The 16,376-nt window shown below is 41.5% G+C and overlaps 1 protein-coding gene across 3 annotated transcripts in view; it reads right to left on the bottom strand.

Moving 5' to 3' along the window:
• The window catches only part of SLC9A7 (solute carrier family 9 member A7), a 153,687-nt gene that overhangs the window by 38,720 nt on the left and 98,591 nt on the right, over positions 1–16,376 (bottom strand). For 2 of the 3 annotated variants that reach the window (XM_046673911.1, XM_046673913.1), the window contains exons 9-13: positions 16,085–16,173; positions 15,876–15,989; positions 13,527–13,638; positions 9,696–9,849; positions 2,675–2,734 (exon numbers count right to left, since the gene is read on the bottom strand). In XM_046673911.1, the coding sequence (XP_046529867.1) occupies positions 2,675–2,734; positions 9,696–9,849; positions 13,527–13,638; positions 15,876–15,989; positions 16,085–16,173 (529 nt within the window). The remainder of the gene's footprint in view (positions 1–2,674; positions 2,735–9,695; positions 9,850–13,526; positions 13,639–15,875; positions 15,990–16,084; positions 16,174–16,376) is intronic. The other variant, XM_046673912.1, reaches the window with a different exon arrangement.

Raw genomic sequence — 16,376 nt, 5'->3', positions numbered from 1 at the left:
CAAAACCATGATAAAATGTTAACAATTGGTGTATCCAGGTTAGAACTTGGCTATTCATTGCTCCATTCTTTCAATTTTTTTGCAGATTTAAAAATTTTCACAATTTAAAAAGAATAATTCTATCCTTGATGAAAATGTTTTGAAAACACATCAGTATATTTTACTGTCTCTAATTTAATCTAATCTACTGATATTGATGATTCAGGATCTTGTATTATTTCAGGGTCTGAAAACCACAAATTGTAAAGAGTCGTGAACATAGCGTGCTCTAATAGGTAAATATAGGTAACAGGTAAATGGAGAGAGACAGATTCTAGTAATTACGTGGTTTTTTTTTCCAGATAAATTCTGGAATATTTTGTTCACATTCTCCTTCTCCTAAAAGTGAAGGGCAAAGAGAAAAACACTAGTTAATTGAAACATGTGGTTAATCAAATTCCAACCAACGCAGCCATCTTCAGATCTGGCTGTGCACATGCCCTGGAAGTCTGCGGTTCTGACGACAGTCCTACCCAGCTCCTCCTTCCCTTGCTTTGACCCCCCTCTGCCATGGAAGTTCTGATCCTTGCTGTAACTACTTGCTATCAACCACCTGCCCAAGAGGCAGCCCAAACTCCTGACAGTACCGAACCTGAAAGGATCCCCTGGGCCCTCCCACAGACAGAGGACCGTGGGAGGACCCCTCGGGGTGTCTTGGAGGTCCCTGCTACTGGTCGAAGTGCTGAACGGGAGATTCCTGAGAAAGGAGAAAGAAACCAAGACGAGCTTCCCAGATTGCTACTGCTTTCTAAATGCCAAAAGAAAACAGACCAGGGGCTGCGAGACTCAGATGGTGTTCCTATGCGATTTCTTTCTCCGTTCAAGGCTGTCTACTTTAGGACGAGTTAATAATTACTTTTCTGGCAGGGTTGAGGGCCCCTTGGACCACTCCCCAAGGATGACACTGGACCCCTACAAAGCGCCTCACCCTTGGGGCAGAGCCCAGAACCAACCTGGTCTCTGGGGAGAGGAGGCTGAACAATGGGCCAGGGGGTTTGGTGGCATGCTGGGCAGCGAGACCAGGTACTGTGATGCCTCAGAAGACTTGGGGGACTTTCTGAAGTTCCTAGTTTTAGGCAACTGTCCATAATATCTATTTCTCTCCTGACCTGCTGTAATGCTTTTGATCGAGGATACTTTATAAATCTGGAACTTTTTGTGCTGTTTTATGTTATCATATTTTAGCATTCCCCTGATGCATCAGGGTGGAGCTCATCAGAGCACATACAACAGTCGTTTCTTCCAGAATGAACTGAATTATTTCATTAAGAATGAAAGAAACGTGGAAATCTTAGACCAAATGAGAAAATAAAGCAATCAAAGTGATGTGCTCATTCTGGAATGAATAAATACAGAAAATGAATAATTTTCTTTCTGGTATAACATATACATTCTGATTATCTGCCATATAAAATGCCATGAAACCTCAGAAATTTTAGAAGTGTTCTACTTTAGTCAATAGGTTTTTTTTTAATTTGAAGGGCTAAGGTCCTAAATAATTTGAGGAATCTGAGACACACACCTTTCTATCAAACCTTGAACAACAGGTCATAATCTGAATTCTCTCGTGTCCCAAGTGTAATAACTTGCACTTTGCCTGACGGACCTTCCCTCCGGAAGGTGGGATATTTCGAAGGAAAGGGTTTCCTCTGTGACTTAACTTATATTTAAAGTCCGGTCTTCAAAAACGAACTTGTGTGTGTGCATGTGTGTGTGTGAGTATTTAAAACAGCAGAAAAAAGTGTAAACTCAGGGAACTTAATGCTTCAATTAGTTGTATGCATGGCATTACACTACGCACCTGGGGCCCCATGACACCCCAAGATCTATGCCCAGTGACAGGTAACGCTGCCTTTACCACTGCCCTCAGAGAGTGAAACACTCTCACGATGCCAAGAACAGAATTCAAGCCTATTTTGCATTTGATTTATCTACCAGCACTGAGAATCAGATCAGGAAGAAAGCATGCTGATCAAAGATACAGAAAGGAAAGAAGAAACGTTAAAGTCTTTACTCAGATTGCCCAATATCACCACTCTTAGGCATAATCAAATCATAAACCTGGATGGACACTGAGAAATAAATCGCATTAGAAGAGTCTTTAATTATCTTCTGGTTAAAAAAAAATCTAGTTTTTGTCTCTTCTGATTCACTATGATAAGGTACAAGTACACAAAAAATACTTAAAAAACTAAAACAGCATTGGTGCTTAATTAAGACGGTATAAGCCATACTCCACTCACGGCTGAAATATAAAATTCTAGTTCTCTTTATAAGTAAAAAAAGCCTTGTTTACGAGATCATTTGTGGCTCTGAAAATGGGCTGCTCTCAACACAAGTTCAGTTGTACAAGGAGACACTCGTCAACTCCAGCTTTGGTGTTGACACCCACTGTCCAAAACACAGGGAAAAGGGACAGAATCTCAGGAACACCGACACATCAGTCAACCCAGAGAAAGGGTGGAAAGATGATTAGACTTGACCTGACCTTTTGCCCCTTTCTTAAAAGGGGCAGAGGGTTGGCACACGCAGGAAGGAGGAAAGAGACAAACAGCATAAAGAGGAACATCTCAGGTTAGAAAAAGAAGAAAAGCTAGGCCCGGTTAATTTGTTTCTGAGGATGCCCTTGTGTCACCTGAAGTACTGCCAGCGGTGTTCGTTCTGGTCCTCTTCGGTGGGCTCCTCGACGCCAACTCTGGGCAGCAGAAGAAGGGAACGTGAGTGTGACGGGGACAACAGGGGAGCCAGGAGCTCTGGGCACATGACCTGGACCACGTCCAGCAAAGAATTAGCTGTCTCACTTTGAATATAAATCTGTACTCTCTCTTAAACTGGCCCCATTCTCTAAAACCCAGAGAGGCAGGAAGGCTGCTAAATTCACATTTAAAGCAACAAATCGGATCTGTTAGGAGCCAGATCAAATAAGGATTGATTAGGAATGAAGATAAGCCTCTCAAAATACAAGGTAATGAAATCAGAGGAATAAATGCAACTCACAGAAAATGACTTTATACAATTTTTCAGGAATTCATCTGTTTCATAAAGCAAGACACATCCATACAAAAAACAGAAAACAGAAAGTTTTTACTAAACACATATTTGAAGTGTTTACACATATTTTTACACATATATGACAGAAAGAGCAAAGAACATTATATTATTGAAAACAGCAATAATACTTAAGAAAACAAAGATGGCCTTTTTTTCTAGACAAGTAAACCATATTGTCCACAGGTTCAACCTGAAGGTCAGGAACCCAACTTCTGCTGTTGTCTTTACCTTGTGACCTTAGAGTTGACATGGTCCATTTTCACCTTCCTTAATAACTGCGGGTTATTCAGAGTGTGTTTGAACTTCACCATCATACTAAGAGCAGGGTTTCACAACCTTGGCACTACTGACATTTTGGGCCCTGGCCTCTACCTACAAGATACCAGTAGCAGCCCCACTTCCAGTTGAGGGAACCAAAAATGTCTCCAGACATTGCCAAATGTCCCCTGGCGGGGGTGGGGTGGGGGGCAAAACTGCCCTTGGCTGAGAACTGCTGCACTAAATCATGTTTTCTCAATGGGGGGTGATACTGCCCCCAGGGGTGTGAAAATTGGTTCTTACAGGACAAAATTTTATAGATATTACAATGCTTTGTAGTCCTCTAAAGCACTATAGTACCTAAACAGATATATAATAGATCTGTGGTATTAAAATTTCAAGGGGAGAGGTCATTGGAAAAAACATTTTTAAAGGCTCCTTAGGGGGACAATAATGAAAAGAAGGTGGAGAGACACATTGCTAGACAATGCCCGAATTCTTATGCTGCTAACATCCCCTGAAATATGCAAGTGAGAACATGATGCTTCCTAAGGTGGTACTTTTAATTAGTCACATGTTCAGGATGTGACTCAAACCAGACTTGAGACATTACTCTAGTATTAAAAAATTATAACAAATTCCAGAAAAGCAAGCTGGATTCCATTACTGTAAGATTCACTAGTAATAATAATAGTAACAGTAGCAGTACTAATGCTATAATTAGTAATGATAACATAATAGCCAAAATATACTAAATGCTTACCATGTGCCATATCGTACATTTAATGAGAGAATTCTTCATCATATTTATTTATTATTGCATTTTATCCTCACACTATTGTCACCTCCATTTAATTGGTGATGAAACTGAGAGTTAGGTTAAATAAGTTGCCCAAGGTCACAAAGGTAGAAAATGGTGGAACCAAGATTGCAACGGAGGCCGTTAGACCCAGAGCCCCAGCTCTTCACAAGGTAGCATCTCTAAACTCTTTTAAAATACCCAGTTACAAATGCTATTACATAAAGAGCTCAGGGTTTCTCCCTGCCTTTATTCCTTAAGTTATCTTACAAAGAGCTTTATCGTGAATTCTTAGTCTAACAGGATTATACTGAGCAGAATGTCCTTATTTGTCCTTGAGTGATTGTATTGCTGTACTCTGCAGTATGAAGGCTACCTGTTCATTTGGCTGCCTCGGTGTGTGCCATTCCAATCCCCGCCATCACCATCACTTCATATGTATGTCACTTGAAGCTGGAGGCTCCAAGAGGACAGCCACCGGTGCCACCAAAATGGGCTCAGGGTCCATACGAGGCTCACCTGCTGATCCTGCGATCATTTTTTTAAGTTGCCAAAATTATGTCCTTTGTGAATAACAACACTTGCTCAAGAGACTAAGAAAAATATTACGTAGTTTGTTTCAGAAAACAATTTAAGCATTTTGCCGTTATGTTTTAAAATATCAATCACAAAATACCAATTTAAAAAGAAAAGTTGGACTTTGGAAGGCAGTGACCTGGCTTTGGATTTGTGGTTATATTCATTCTTATTTTATACACAGACTAGAAATTAGCCATGGTTAGAAATCACAGCTAACTCCTAATTATTCATGGTGGAACGCCAAGTCCCACCCTGGGCTTCTGCCTTCTGAGCAGCCACTTAACAGCTCATCAGAGCCTCCTGTCAGCAGCCTGGAGAAGCTAGGTATTGATCTTACTGAGGTCACAGGGCTCAAAACACCACACAGAACTTCAGGGGGTTTCTGAATCAATTTTGAATAAGAACCTGGTTCGCATAAATGATTCGTGGCCGTTAAATACCACCACAAGCCACAACCCAGAAAAACCAATCAGTCTCATTACCTTATTTCTGAGGGAATTTCTTTTGCTGTAATCTCTGTAAATGTCAGTTTCTACACTTACATAATCACTATTTATACACATCTGAAAAAATGTGATGAACTAACACCATAAGTATTTTTCACCAATGGCACACTTCACTTCATTATGCTGTCTGGGTAGAGTTGAACAGAAAGAAGGAAATAATAAAGATAGGAGCAGAAATCAGTGAAATTGAAAACAGAAAAACAATATAGAAAATCAAAGAAATAAAAAGGTAGTTCCTTGAAAAGATCAATAAAATTGACAAACCTCTAGCAAGACGGAAAGAAAAAAAAAGGGAGAAAATACAAATTACCGATATCAGGAATGAAACAGGGGATATCACTATAGATCTCACAGACAGCAAAAGAATAATAAGGCAATGCTACAAACAACATAAATGTGACAACTTAGATGAAATGGACCAATTTCACAAACTATCATAACTCACCCAATACGAAATAGATAATCTTAATAGCCCTATAACTATTAAAGAAATTGGCTTCATAATTTAAAAATTCCTGAGAAAGTCTCCAGAACCAGATGGTTTCACTGGAGAATTCCATAAAATTTGATCAGACATTACCCTGATACCAAATCAGACAAAGTCAGCATGAAAAAAGAAAACATAGACACAAAAATCCTTAACAAAATATGAGCTAATAGAATTCAGCAATACGTAAAAAATTTATACACCACAACTAAGTGGGGTTTATTTTAGAGAAGCAAGGCTGGTTCGACATTTGAAAATTAATCAATGTAGTCCACCATCTTAGTAGGCTAAATAAGAAGAATCATATGATATCAATTGATACAGAAAAAGCATTTGATAAAATTCAACATCTGTTGATGATAAAAACTCTCAGAAAACTAGCAATAGATAGGAACTTCCCCCACTTGATGAGGAATATCTACAAAAACCCTCCAGCTAACATCATACTTATTGGTGAAAGACTGAATGCTTTCCCCTTAAGATCGAGAACAAGGCAAGGATGTCCACTCATATCACTCTTAATCAACATAGTACTGAAAGTCCTAGCCAGAGCAACAAGTCAAAAGAAGGAAATACAAGTCACACTGGTTGGAAAGGAAAAAGTAAATCTGTCTCTACTTGCAAATGATATGATGGTCTATGTAGAAAATCCCAAAGAGTCTACAAAAAACAAAACCAAACCCTCCTAGAACTAATAAGTGAGTTCAGCAAGGTCGCAGTATACAAGATCAACATACAAAATCTGATTGTACTTCTATATCCTAGCAATGAACACACGGAAACTGAGATTGAAGATGGAATAACATTTAAAATTGCTCAAAAAAGAAGAAATACTTAGATGTAAATCTAACAAAACATGTAGAGACGTGTGCTGAAAACTATAAAATACTAATAAAAGAAATCAAAGAAGATCTAAATAAATGGAGAAATACGCCATGTCTATGAATTTGAAGACTCAACAGAGTAAAGATGTCAATTCTCCCCAAATTGACATACAGGTGTAACACAATTCCTATGAAAATCCCAGGAGGATTTTTTTTTAAGATATGGACAAGCTTATTCTAAAATGTATATGGAAAGGACTAGAACAGCTACGACAATTTTGAAAAAGAAGAATAAAGTGGGAGGACCGCTCTACCTCATGCTAAGGCTTTCTATATAACTCTAGTTATCAGGACACTGTGGTACTGGTGGAGGGATAGACACATAAATTAATTGAGCAGAACAAAAACAGAACCACATGCGTACAGCTAACTGATTTTTGGCAAAGGAGCAAAGTAATTCAACAGAGTAAGGACAGTCTTTTTAACAAATTGTGCTGGAACAACTGGATAGCCATAGGCAAATAAAATGAAACCTTGACCTAAACCTCACATCTTATATAAAAATTAACTCAAAATGGATCACAGACATAAATGTAAAGTGTAAAACTAAAAAACTTTTAGAAGATAACACAGAAAAAATCTTTGGCTTGATGAAGAGTCCTTAGACATGACATCAAAGTACAATCCATAAAAGAAAAAACGACAAATTGTACTTCATCAAAATTAAAACTTCTGCTCTATGACACTCTGTTAAAAGGATTGGCTACAGAAGAGAAGCAAATATTTGTGAACCATATATCTGACAAAAGACTAGTATCTAGAATAAAGAACTCTCAAAACGCAATAAAAAATCCAATTAGAAAATGGACAAAAGATAAGAACAGATATTCACCGAAGAAGATAGACCAATGGCAAACAAGCAAATGAAGAGATGTTCAACATCATTAGCCATGAGAGAAACGCAAATTAAGACCATAGTGAGCTATCCCACACACCTATTAGAAGAGCTGAAATGAAAATAGTGACCCCACCAAATGCTGGCAAGGACGTAGAGAAACTGGATCTTTTATATACACAATCATCTTACTAGCTGCTATGTTCGAAGTGCTATCTAGGCATTACATTAATACTTTCACAACAATCCCATTATTATATTTGTACATATACGGCTTGTTCACCTCGGAGAGAGCTGCCCACGCTCTCGGCTCAGGGTAGGACTGCTTTAATAACGGCCTACTTGAGGAAAAAAGTTATGAGAAGGGCAAAATGTCACAAGTCAACTTTCTACTCTCAGTGGAAAATTATTTGGTCTTGTATATGTTGGGGGGTGTTACAGAAAAGGATTTATAAAATAAGATGAAAGACAAACATGATTTAACCAGGCTCTGAGCATCCAGGGCACCTACTGGGTGACCCGACAAACAGGAGCAGGCAGTAAGCTCAGAGGTCACCGAAGGCAAAGACTCTCACCTCTGCGCAGGGCAAACCTCCTTTCTTGCTCTTATTCTGTTACACAGAACAAAGATGGTACCATCTTATGCCTTGAGTTTAAAGCCAAAAATCTGTAATTTTTCTTCTTCAGGATTCTATTCCCACAGAGGAATTATTTTCCTTACTACAACTCTTGAGATTCATGCCAGGAAACCGAAATTCTAATCGTCCCAAACTTTACAACATAAAAACAGTCCCTAATACAGCAAGCCTTACAGGTGGTACAGCACAGTACAGAGTGTAGACTCTGTGGCAAGACTGCTTGGGTTCAAATTCCAGTTCGTTCACTTAAAGCTTTGTGACCTTGGGCAAGTTATTGCTCTGTGCCTCAGTTTCTCCAGCTCCAAAACAAAGATGAATAGTAGTAGCTGCTCTATAGGAATGTTAGGAGGATTATCTTAACATACGCATGGCATCTCGAACAACGCCTGCAGCACAAGTGTTAGCTATTATATGACTGTCACTGACAAGCCCCACCTAGGTTCTGCAGACACCCCCGGATCTAAGGCTGAGACACACTAGCCCAGAAATGGTGCAGCTGGCAGTGGCCAAGCCCAGGAATCCCTGCCTGCCACCAGTCTAAGAAGTCCCTGATGGAGGAGACCATTCTCAAATTCCAGTCTTCTCCCTGACTCCAAGGATGACTGTGAGATCCTTGTTCCTCTTCTCTCCTCCAAGATAGGCATGCTCTGCACTGTCAGTCCCATGCATTCGATCTTCTAGAGAAGGGAACAAACTAAAAGCCAGCAAAGAAAAAAACATTGCCACCTTGTGGCTTTTCAGAGAATTCTTCTTCACATCTATGCACTACCCAAGTGTCTTCTTGTTCTCGGTCAACATTCACCCTCTGCAGATCTGAAACTGAGGCAGGCGGCGAGAGCACTTCGCACCAATGATGCAGAGCGCACACTTCGAGCTGAAGGGACCTAGAGGAAATCTGACAGTGTCCTTTCATTTAACACTGAGGGAAACCGAGGCCCAAAGACATGAGTGGCTTACTTTAAACCAGAGCCAGAGTTGGCCTGTGGGTCTCTTGACCCCTGTCCCAGTGTCCTCGTTACTGTAAGGTACTAGAGCTCACAAGCACAGTTTGGAATTCAAATGTTCTTAAAAACTCAAACTCAGGTCACTGCCCCTGCATCCTGACATAGCTACAAAACCACAGGCAGGGGACGCCCACGAGGCTGCAACAAATGAGGGTTATGCAGGAAATGTCGCCTCTTTTGTGCACTCAAGCAACAAGAGACACAGCATACAGCTTCCTCTTAAAACAAAACTCTAATTGCCTCTTTTTATTTCTGGTTAATGAGATTATTTTTAAGGCCTTAGGTTTGATTTCGAAGGAATATGAACTATCAGACATCGCCAGCAGCTGTGTCTACTCTCCCTCCTGCAGCTTTAAGACTTTCTGAAATCTTGCCCTAATGTCGCTGCGCTAGCAAGGTCCAGGTGTTTCTAATTCCTTGTTTTTATACAAAAATTTTAATGACAACATTTTTTTCTCCTGGAAAATTCAATACTCTGAATTTTTACTTATCGTTTTTTATTTTTAATCTCTCCCCAAAGCAAAATGAAAACCTTCCATGCACTAAGCTGTATCACACCCTGCATGGGCATCGTGACATAGTTAGACACAAAACTGGCCTTGGTTTCAAACCAACCTTATATTAAGCCATGACAACATGGGCGTTGTGCCTCCACCAATGATCCAGACGGTGAAGAAGACAATGAGGAGAGTGGTCGTGAACATCATCTGGCGAGCGTAGGATGCCGTGTCTCGGATGGCCAGCGCAAATGCCATCGCTCCCCTGAGGCCTACAGGGACCAAAGAGCAAGATCTCCTGGTTATAAGGACAACGACAGTGTGTCCTCAAATCCACTGCTGCCACCCGAGCTAATAAACTGTATCCACTTGTGCTTTGGGAGTCAAGTTGAATTTTATTCAGAAAGAAGAACCTCAAAGGAATATGATTTTCTCCTATTTGAAGTTTTCTTTTCCAAAATGCCCAAATGCAATAAGAAAAACTGCACTACTTTGTACAGCACACTTTAGAATAACAACACTCTTTTATTACTGAAATAATTCTCCTGCTAGTCACATGAAGTACAAAGAAAGATAAATAAGAAATAATAATCTAAGCTCTCTAAGTCTGTGATCCAAGCACCACCCAAGCATGGCTTAGTCATTATTAACTTCAGAAACAAGCTAGGGATCAGTATGTCAAATGCAGATCTGTGGCCGCGTACCATGAACCACAAAACAGTTCATCATTTCCTTAGCAAAGCCATGCAGAGAAGTAACGTTATAACCTGATCTATGTCAGTGGTTGACAATTTTTTCGGTAAAGGCCCAGATATTAAATATTTTAGGCTTTGTGGGCCAAGAGGAAGAATCAAGGATATTATGTAGGTACTTATATAAAAGAGAGAAAACAAATTTCCACAAAATCTTATTAACAAAAACCGAGAATATAATAACTGGGTATAATTTGTTGTAATACAGGTCTACCAAAGAAAAGAATGGAATTCTTTTGGGGGGCATATTTCACTTAACTGGGTTTCAAAGTTAGTGTCCATGATCGTGAAACGGATTGTAAATATTCATCTGTAAAAGCCATTCTTAACCCTCGAGGTACATGAAAACAGGCAGCAGCCAGATTTGGCCCCGGGGCCATGGTTTGCTGACCCTGATCTACATTAATGGGTATTAAGATTAAGTACCATCATTTGAATGTTTTAGAGTTTATCGTTCTAAGTCCTTTTGTTCCTTCCTCATACTCATAATTTATTCTATAGTAAAGACTGAATCCATGGTCTTTAATAGATATCTAGTATAAATTCCTATTCATCAAGGACATGACTGTATGTATATTATATGAGAGAATGAAGTTATACCCACTATATCTGTTTGCACATTTTCCCACCACTCTCGATAATTTCAAAATCTCATTAATCTGAGAATTTTACTATAATTCACTAAAGAGTGACTCAATAAGTTATACAAAAAGCAAAGTTAATATTTCCTATTAACTTGTCCTAGTGAAATATTTATATATATCTAGATCACCCTACAGCTAACTATGTCATCGACCAATATTTAAACCTTTAAAGGGATGTTGTCTCAAAGAAGAAAACTTGGGGGTCAGAGAGAGACAACGTGTGTTACATTTTTCTTTATTAGGTAAACATTGTAAGCAATATGAGAGCGAAACCTCTGGTATTTCATAGCCTTGAAGTGTGAGTTCCTTTTCATAGCTGGATTTCTCCCAGCAAGAAATAATTTTTCTAGAAGACATCTTTAAACAGCACTGTGTACTTTTCAGTCTTTTAGTACAGAAGATAACAAACATATTTTAAGTTTATCTAGGTGACCGAGTTATCTCCAATTCATCTTTCTCTTTTCCACCAGCATTTTCCTAATATTAAGGGGGATCTTGACACTGCCCTCCTCAGAAACCTCCAATGTTCCCCAGCTGCTCCTGAGTAAAGCCCAAACTCTTTGGCACAGCACTGGAGCTTCTCCACGGCCTAGACTCCAGCGGTGGTTCTCAAACCAGCAGCAGCAGAGAACACATTAGAAGCGTAAATTCACAGGGCCCACCCCATACCCTCAGAATCACACTCTGGCCATGGGGCCCAGCAACCTGCTTTGACCAGCCCAACAGGTGATTCCTATGCAACCTAAAGGTTCGCACCAGTTTGCATGTGATCTTCCTTTCCAGGCACACCCTCTTTTTGCATTCTTCCATGTTCCTTACATTTGAACTAGACTCTACCCTTTCCTAACAAGCCACACATGGCAATGCTTCCTTAGCTTTCCAACCTGCTGCCTCCTAAACTCCATTTCTTCCAAGCCCAGTTCGAAGGTTACCCGCTTTGTGAAGATGGCCCTGGGCCCTCCTCTTCTCCACATTTATTCCATACCTCTTTTGTGCAATTCACCACCCTCTCTTTGGAAAAAGTTAGCTCTTTGTACACCTGTCTCCCTCCAGTGGACTGTGAGCTCCTTGAAGGAAGCTGGGCTCTGTATCCTGCACAACCTAGAACTGTGGCTTCTAACAAGAGGATGCTCAACAAACGCTTGTCAGAGTGAAAGCAGATCATTATGGCAGGCTGTATATTTACGTGCAGATGTGAGTGGGTACTAGACCAAGTGACTGCTCTGCTGAGCCGTGCCTGTTGGTGTGATTTCAGTGTGACTCTCTGAGGCCCCCAAGAATGACTGCATGACAGTCAAGAGCTGCTCCTCTGCCTCTTGTACAGTCCCTCCTCCCCCATACAGGACAGAGGGAACTTTAAGGGTCCCAGTGGCCTTTTGTCTCAACATATCCTCCTCTGCTCTGCAGAAAGGCTGGAACTTGGGTCTCATCTGACGCTTACCACTCTCACTGCACCATCTACTCATGCCAATTGCTTTTTCGTTTCTTTACCTCCACATATTTATTTGTTGTCCTTTGTCCCCTCAGTGGCTTCTCCACACTTCTCAGCTTTATAGTGGAGAAGGGGGCATCTGGGAGACAGTGTAAATCAAGCAAAACGATCACAGCTGTAGTCTTCTCGTGGGCGGTTCATTCTGCTTATATGAGTATATTTATTTCTTTTGCTCCATCAAAGTTAGAGCTAGGAGGGACCTCAACTAATTAGCTCAATTTCATTATTTTACAAGAGAGGACACTGCAGCTAAGAGGTGTTGAGTGACTTGGCCCATATTTTTTCTCATTAAAGACCTATTTTTCCTTCTAATTTTAGGCCTGGAGCCCTTCTGAAAGATTAACAGTTATGAACATCTACTAGGAAACAATCAAGCACTTTAAATACGTATATATCTCCAGGTCCCTTGGCTGGTAGAGAGAAAATAAAGATGCAAATACTTTAGGGGAGAATGTTCACATTTGGTAGCATGGTTTGCAAAATCAATACTAACCCGATTTAACGTGTACATCTGTCTATTCAGCACTGCAGGGGATACAAAAGAACCAGAAACTTGAATTTGTCTTTTTATGAGCCTTACTGATTATATTTTAATCATACTAACACTGCCTGGTGAATAAAGCCAGCCCTGGTGGTCCAGTGGTTAAGATTCAGCACTCTCACCACCGCAGCCCAGGTTCATTTCCCGGTCAGGGAACCTCACCACCCATGTGTCGGCTGTCATACTGTGGTGGCTGCGTGTTGCTGCGACGCTGAAAGCTGTGCCACCAGTATTTCAAATGCCAGCAGGGTCACCTGTGGTGGACAGGTTTCAGTGGAGCTTCCAGACTAAGACAGACTAGGAAGAAGGGCCTGGCCACGCACTTCTGAAAAACTGGCCATGAAAACCCTATGAACAGCAGCGGACCACTGTCTGATGATAGAGCACTAAAAGGTGAGAGGATGGCACAAAAAGGCCTGGCATCTGGTGTACGCAGGGTCACTAGGAATCAGAATCAACTCAAAGGCACTAAAAACAACTGCTGAATAAAACTGTTTTCTTTACATTAATTTTTTTTTACCTGAAAACATCATCATGTGTTGAAAATTCCAGCCAATCTTATGCCTTCTGCCCAAGTTGAGGAAGAAGGAGAGCGGGTAGATATGTGCAGCTCTGCCCAGGAAGATGGCAACCTGACCACCAGGTGGAGGTTAAGGGCCGAACAGTTTCCAGAATGGCACTTTCACACAACCTCTGATTGAGCAGAGGATTTCAGGAATGCCGTAACGCCTCGTTATGATCAGGAGAGTTGCACAAAGAAGCCAGGCTGTCTAGTTTCCCTCTGAACAAGTCTCAACAACAAGTGGGATTCAACTGGCCAACTTTCCCAACCTTCTGGCTCATAGAGATACTTTCCTGCCTGTTAAACACCCTCTTGTAACTTCCTGACTTAATTAAACTGGTATGGACCAAGTCTCCGATCTATCTAAAAACGAGTCCAGAAACAAGTGAAGGGCAGGGGTGGGGAGTTGAGAGAAGCAAACAGTGTGTTGGGCTCTATTGGGAGAAAAATCACAAGCAGAAAAAATTACTAACCCCTGAGTCAAACTATAAAGAGAAAGTTTGCCGGGTAAGAGCTCGCACGCAAGCTTCAGGGTGAAGTAAACATGAGGGGCTCCAATGACCAGAAGATCCTACAAATAAGATGTGGGGAAACTGAAAGTAATCCTAACACATTCATAGTCCTTGCAAGAATTGACCTGGGGCGATTTCTCTACCTAAGTGGCTGGAGTGTCTTTTGGAGATGTAAGAAATGGAAAAGGAGGAGTGTGGAAGAGGAACTCCACTGTGGAAACCAAAGAATTCAGGGAAGCCGGTCATTCATCATTTGCCGAGTTTAGAACAGAGCCCAGCAGAGAGATGCACACTGCACTGGTCACAGAAGGAAACCACTGTGCAAGCCAGAGGAACAGGGAGTTTCCGTTTCGGCAAAGCACCAGCTGCCAGAGCTGCAGCTGTTTCAGACAGAAGCGAGGGCGGAACTATCTTCTGCCTTCTCCGGGGTTAAGAACCGACTCTCCTTCTTCTTTTATCTTTTTCTTTGGTTTGATTTTGCTTTGTTCTTAACAGAAGGAAACAGGTAGTGCTTATAAAGCACATTCTATCCCAGAAGCCATGCAAAAGTCCTCAAGTGGTCACCGGCCTTCAGGATTCAGAGGACCCAGCCCGCCCTCCATGAGGCCTCAACTGTAAACAAGGTCTGCGCTTTCACTCTCTCTCACAGGATGCCGTGCTGGGAATACAAATCGAACGACATGCAAGGTCTTTCTTAATCAAGAACAAAAACACTGACTCCTCTGATTTTTAGCTGTCCGTCCATTGAGCATGTAAATCCAAGAAATGAGCCCCAGCTGAAGCACATAACACCCTGAGTGGAAGGCTTCTGGCATGGCATTAGGCCACTATTGCTATATAGCTGCTTAGTGAGTATCAGTTATTCCTGCACAATAAATGAAAAGCCCAGAAGACAAAAACGCTCCTTCTTTTACCAGCATCCCAAGATCTAAGGATACCCATGAGGCCTTACAAAAGGCAAAAGTGAATGCCCAGCCATAGGGGAGGCCTGCTCAATATTCTGAAATCCAGGCTGAGCTGGACTGCTACTGTTCCAAGCCCCAGAAAAGTTCACTTTAAACAAAAACAATAGGATCTGAGGCCAAGCGAGCAAAACCCTCAGCTGTCGGCTGTCGATCCATGGCTGGGCATTCATAACCCTCCTCACCTGACAGACGCCAACCCCCAAAACTCTCTTTCCCAAACTCTGTGCTCACAACAGGACTACATCAAAGAACCAAGTACTTTTCCATTTTATCTTTTCCTCTCTTTTTTTTTTTTTTTTTTTTTTTTTTGAAAAACAAGAGTCTCTTCCACGGTGATCTGTAAAAGCAGGAGAGCTCGGGCCAGGCGCGCTCATGGCCTGCAGGTTCCCCTGGGCAGCGGAAGGAAGGGCTGCCTGCACCGGGTGTGCAGTCACAAGCAGGAGGAACAGAACCTTCAGGTCTTCCAGACGGGGAACCTCCTGGATTGCAATTCACAAGGCAATGAAATAAAAATAATCTGGGGGACTGACACGGTTGCTGACTTTTAGATCTGCTAAGAAGGGCGCTTTACAAAACAAACTACCACCTGCCAAGCACCAGCACAACGGAAAGGCCACCTTACACAGAAAATGCAGAAAGGACAATCTCAGAATCACCATCTTTAAATCAAATACATTTCGCTTTATGAACCACTTAAGCCTTCTTTTTCTCATCATAAAAATACCATGAACTAGCGCTGGCTCAGTCACCCTCCCAGACAGAAATTATTATAGCTTCCCCAGCGGTGGTCGCCTCTCCACGTAGAAAACGGTGGAACCAAAAAAGGATACAAAAGCTCCAATGATGAAAACGGGGCTGAAAACGTGCTTCTGGAAGGTAAATAGCGCCAGGCCCATGTAGGAGAAGATGAAGTTCTCTGCCAGGAAGTGTAACACCTCAAAGAGCTGCACAGAAAGGGAAAAGGAAGCCTCTGTAAACCCTGCGGGTCCCCTCCCTTGCGTTCGCAGGTAACTCCTAAGGACCCAGGGCTCACTCTCACCTGCTTTGTTCGACTTCTTGATTCCACCGACAGATTGTTGTACGTGTAATGAGCTTGTGTGATTCCACAGAAAAGCACAGCTACAACGCCTGGTGAGAGAGTTAAAAAAAAAATCAATGGAAAAAAAGAAGTAGGAAAAATCCTTGCTGAAACAAAAAGTTAAGGTAGGCAAGCCCGGCATATGTAACTTCCTGAATATTTCTGAAAGTTTCCTATTACAGCAATCCCCCCTTTATCCGCCGGGGATGCATTCCAAGAGCCCAGTGGATGCCTGAAACCATGGATAGTACCA

Source organism: Equus quagga, chromosome 10 (assembly GCF_021613505.1).
Source record: "Equus quagga isolate Etosha38 chromosome 10, UCLA_HA_Equagga_1.0, whole genome shotgun sequence".
In the NCBI taxonomy this organism is placed as follows: Eukaryota; Metazoa; Chordata; class Mammalia; order Perissodactyla; family Equidae; genus Equus; species Equus quagga.
This window is presented reverse-complemented; position numbering and strand designations above follow the sequence as displayed.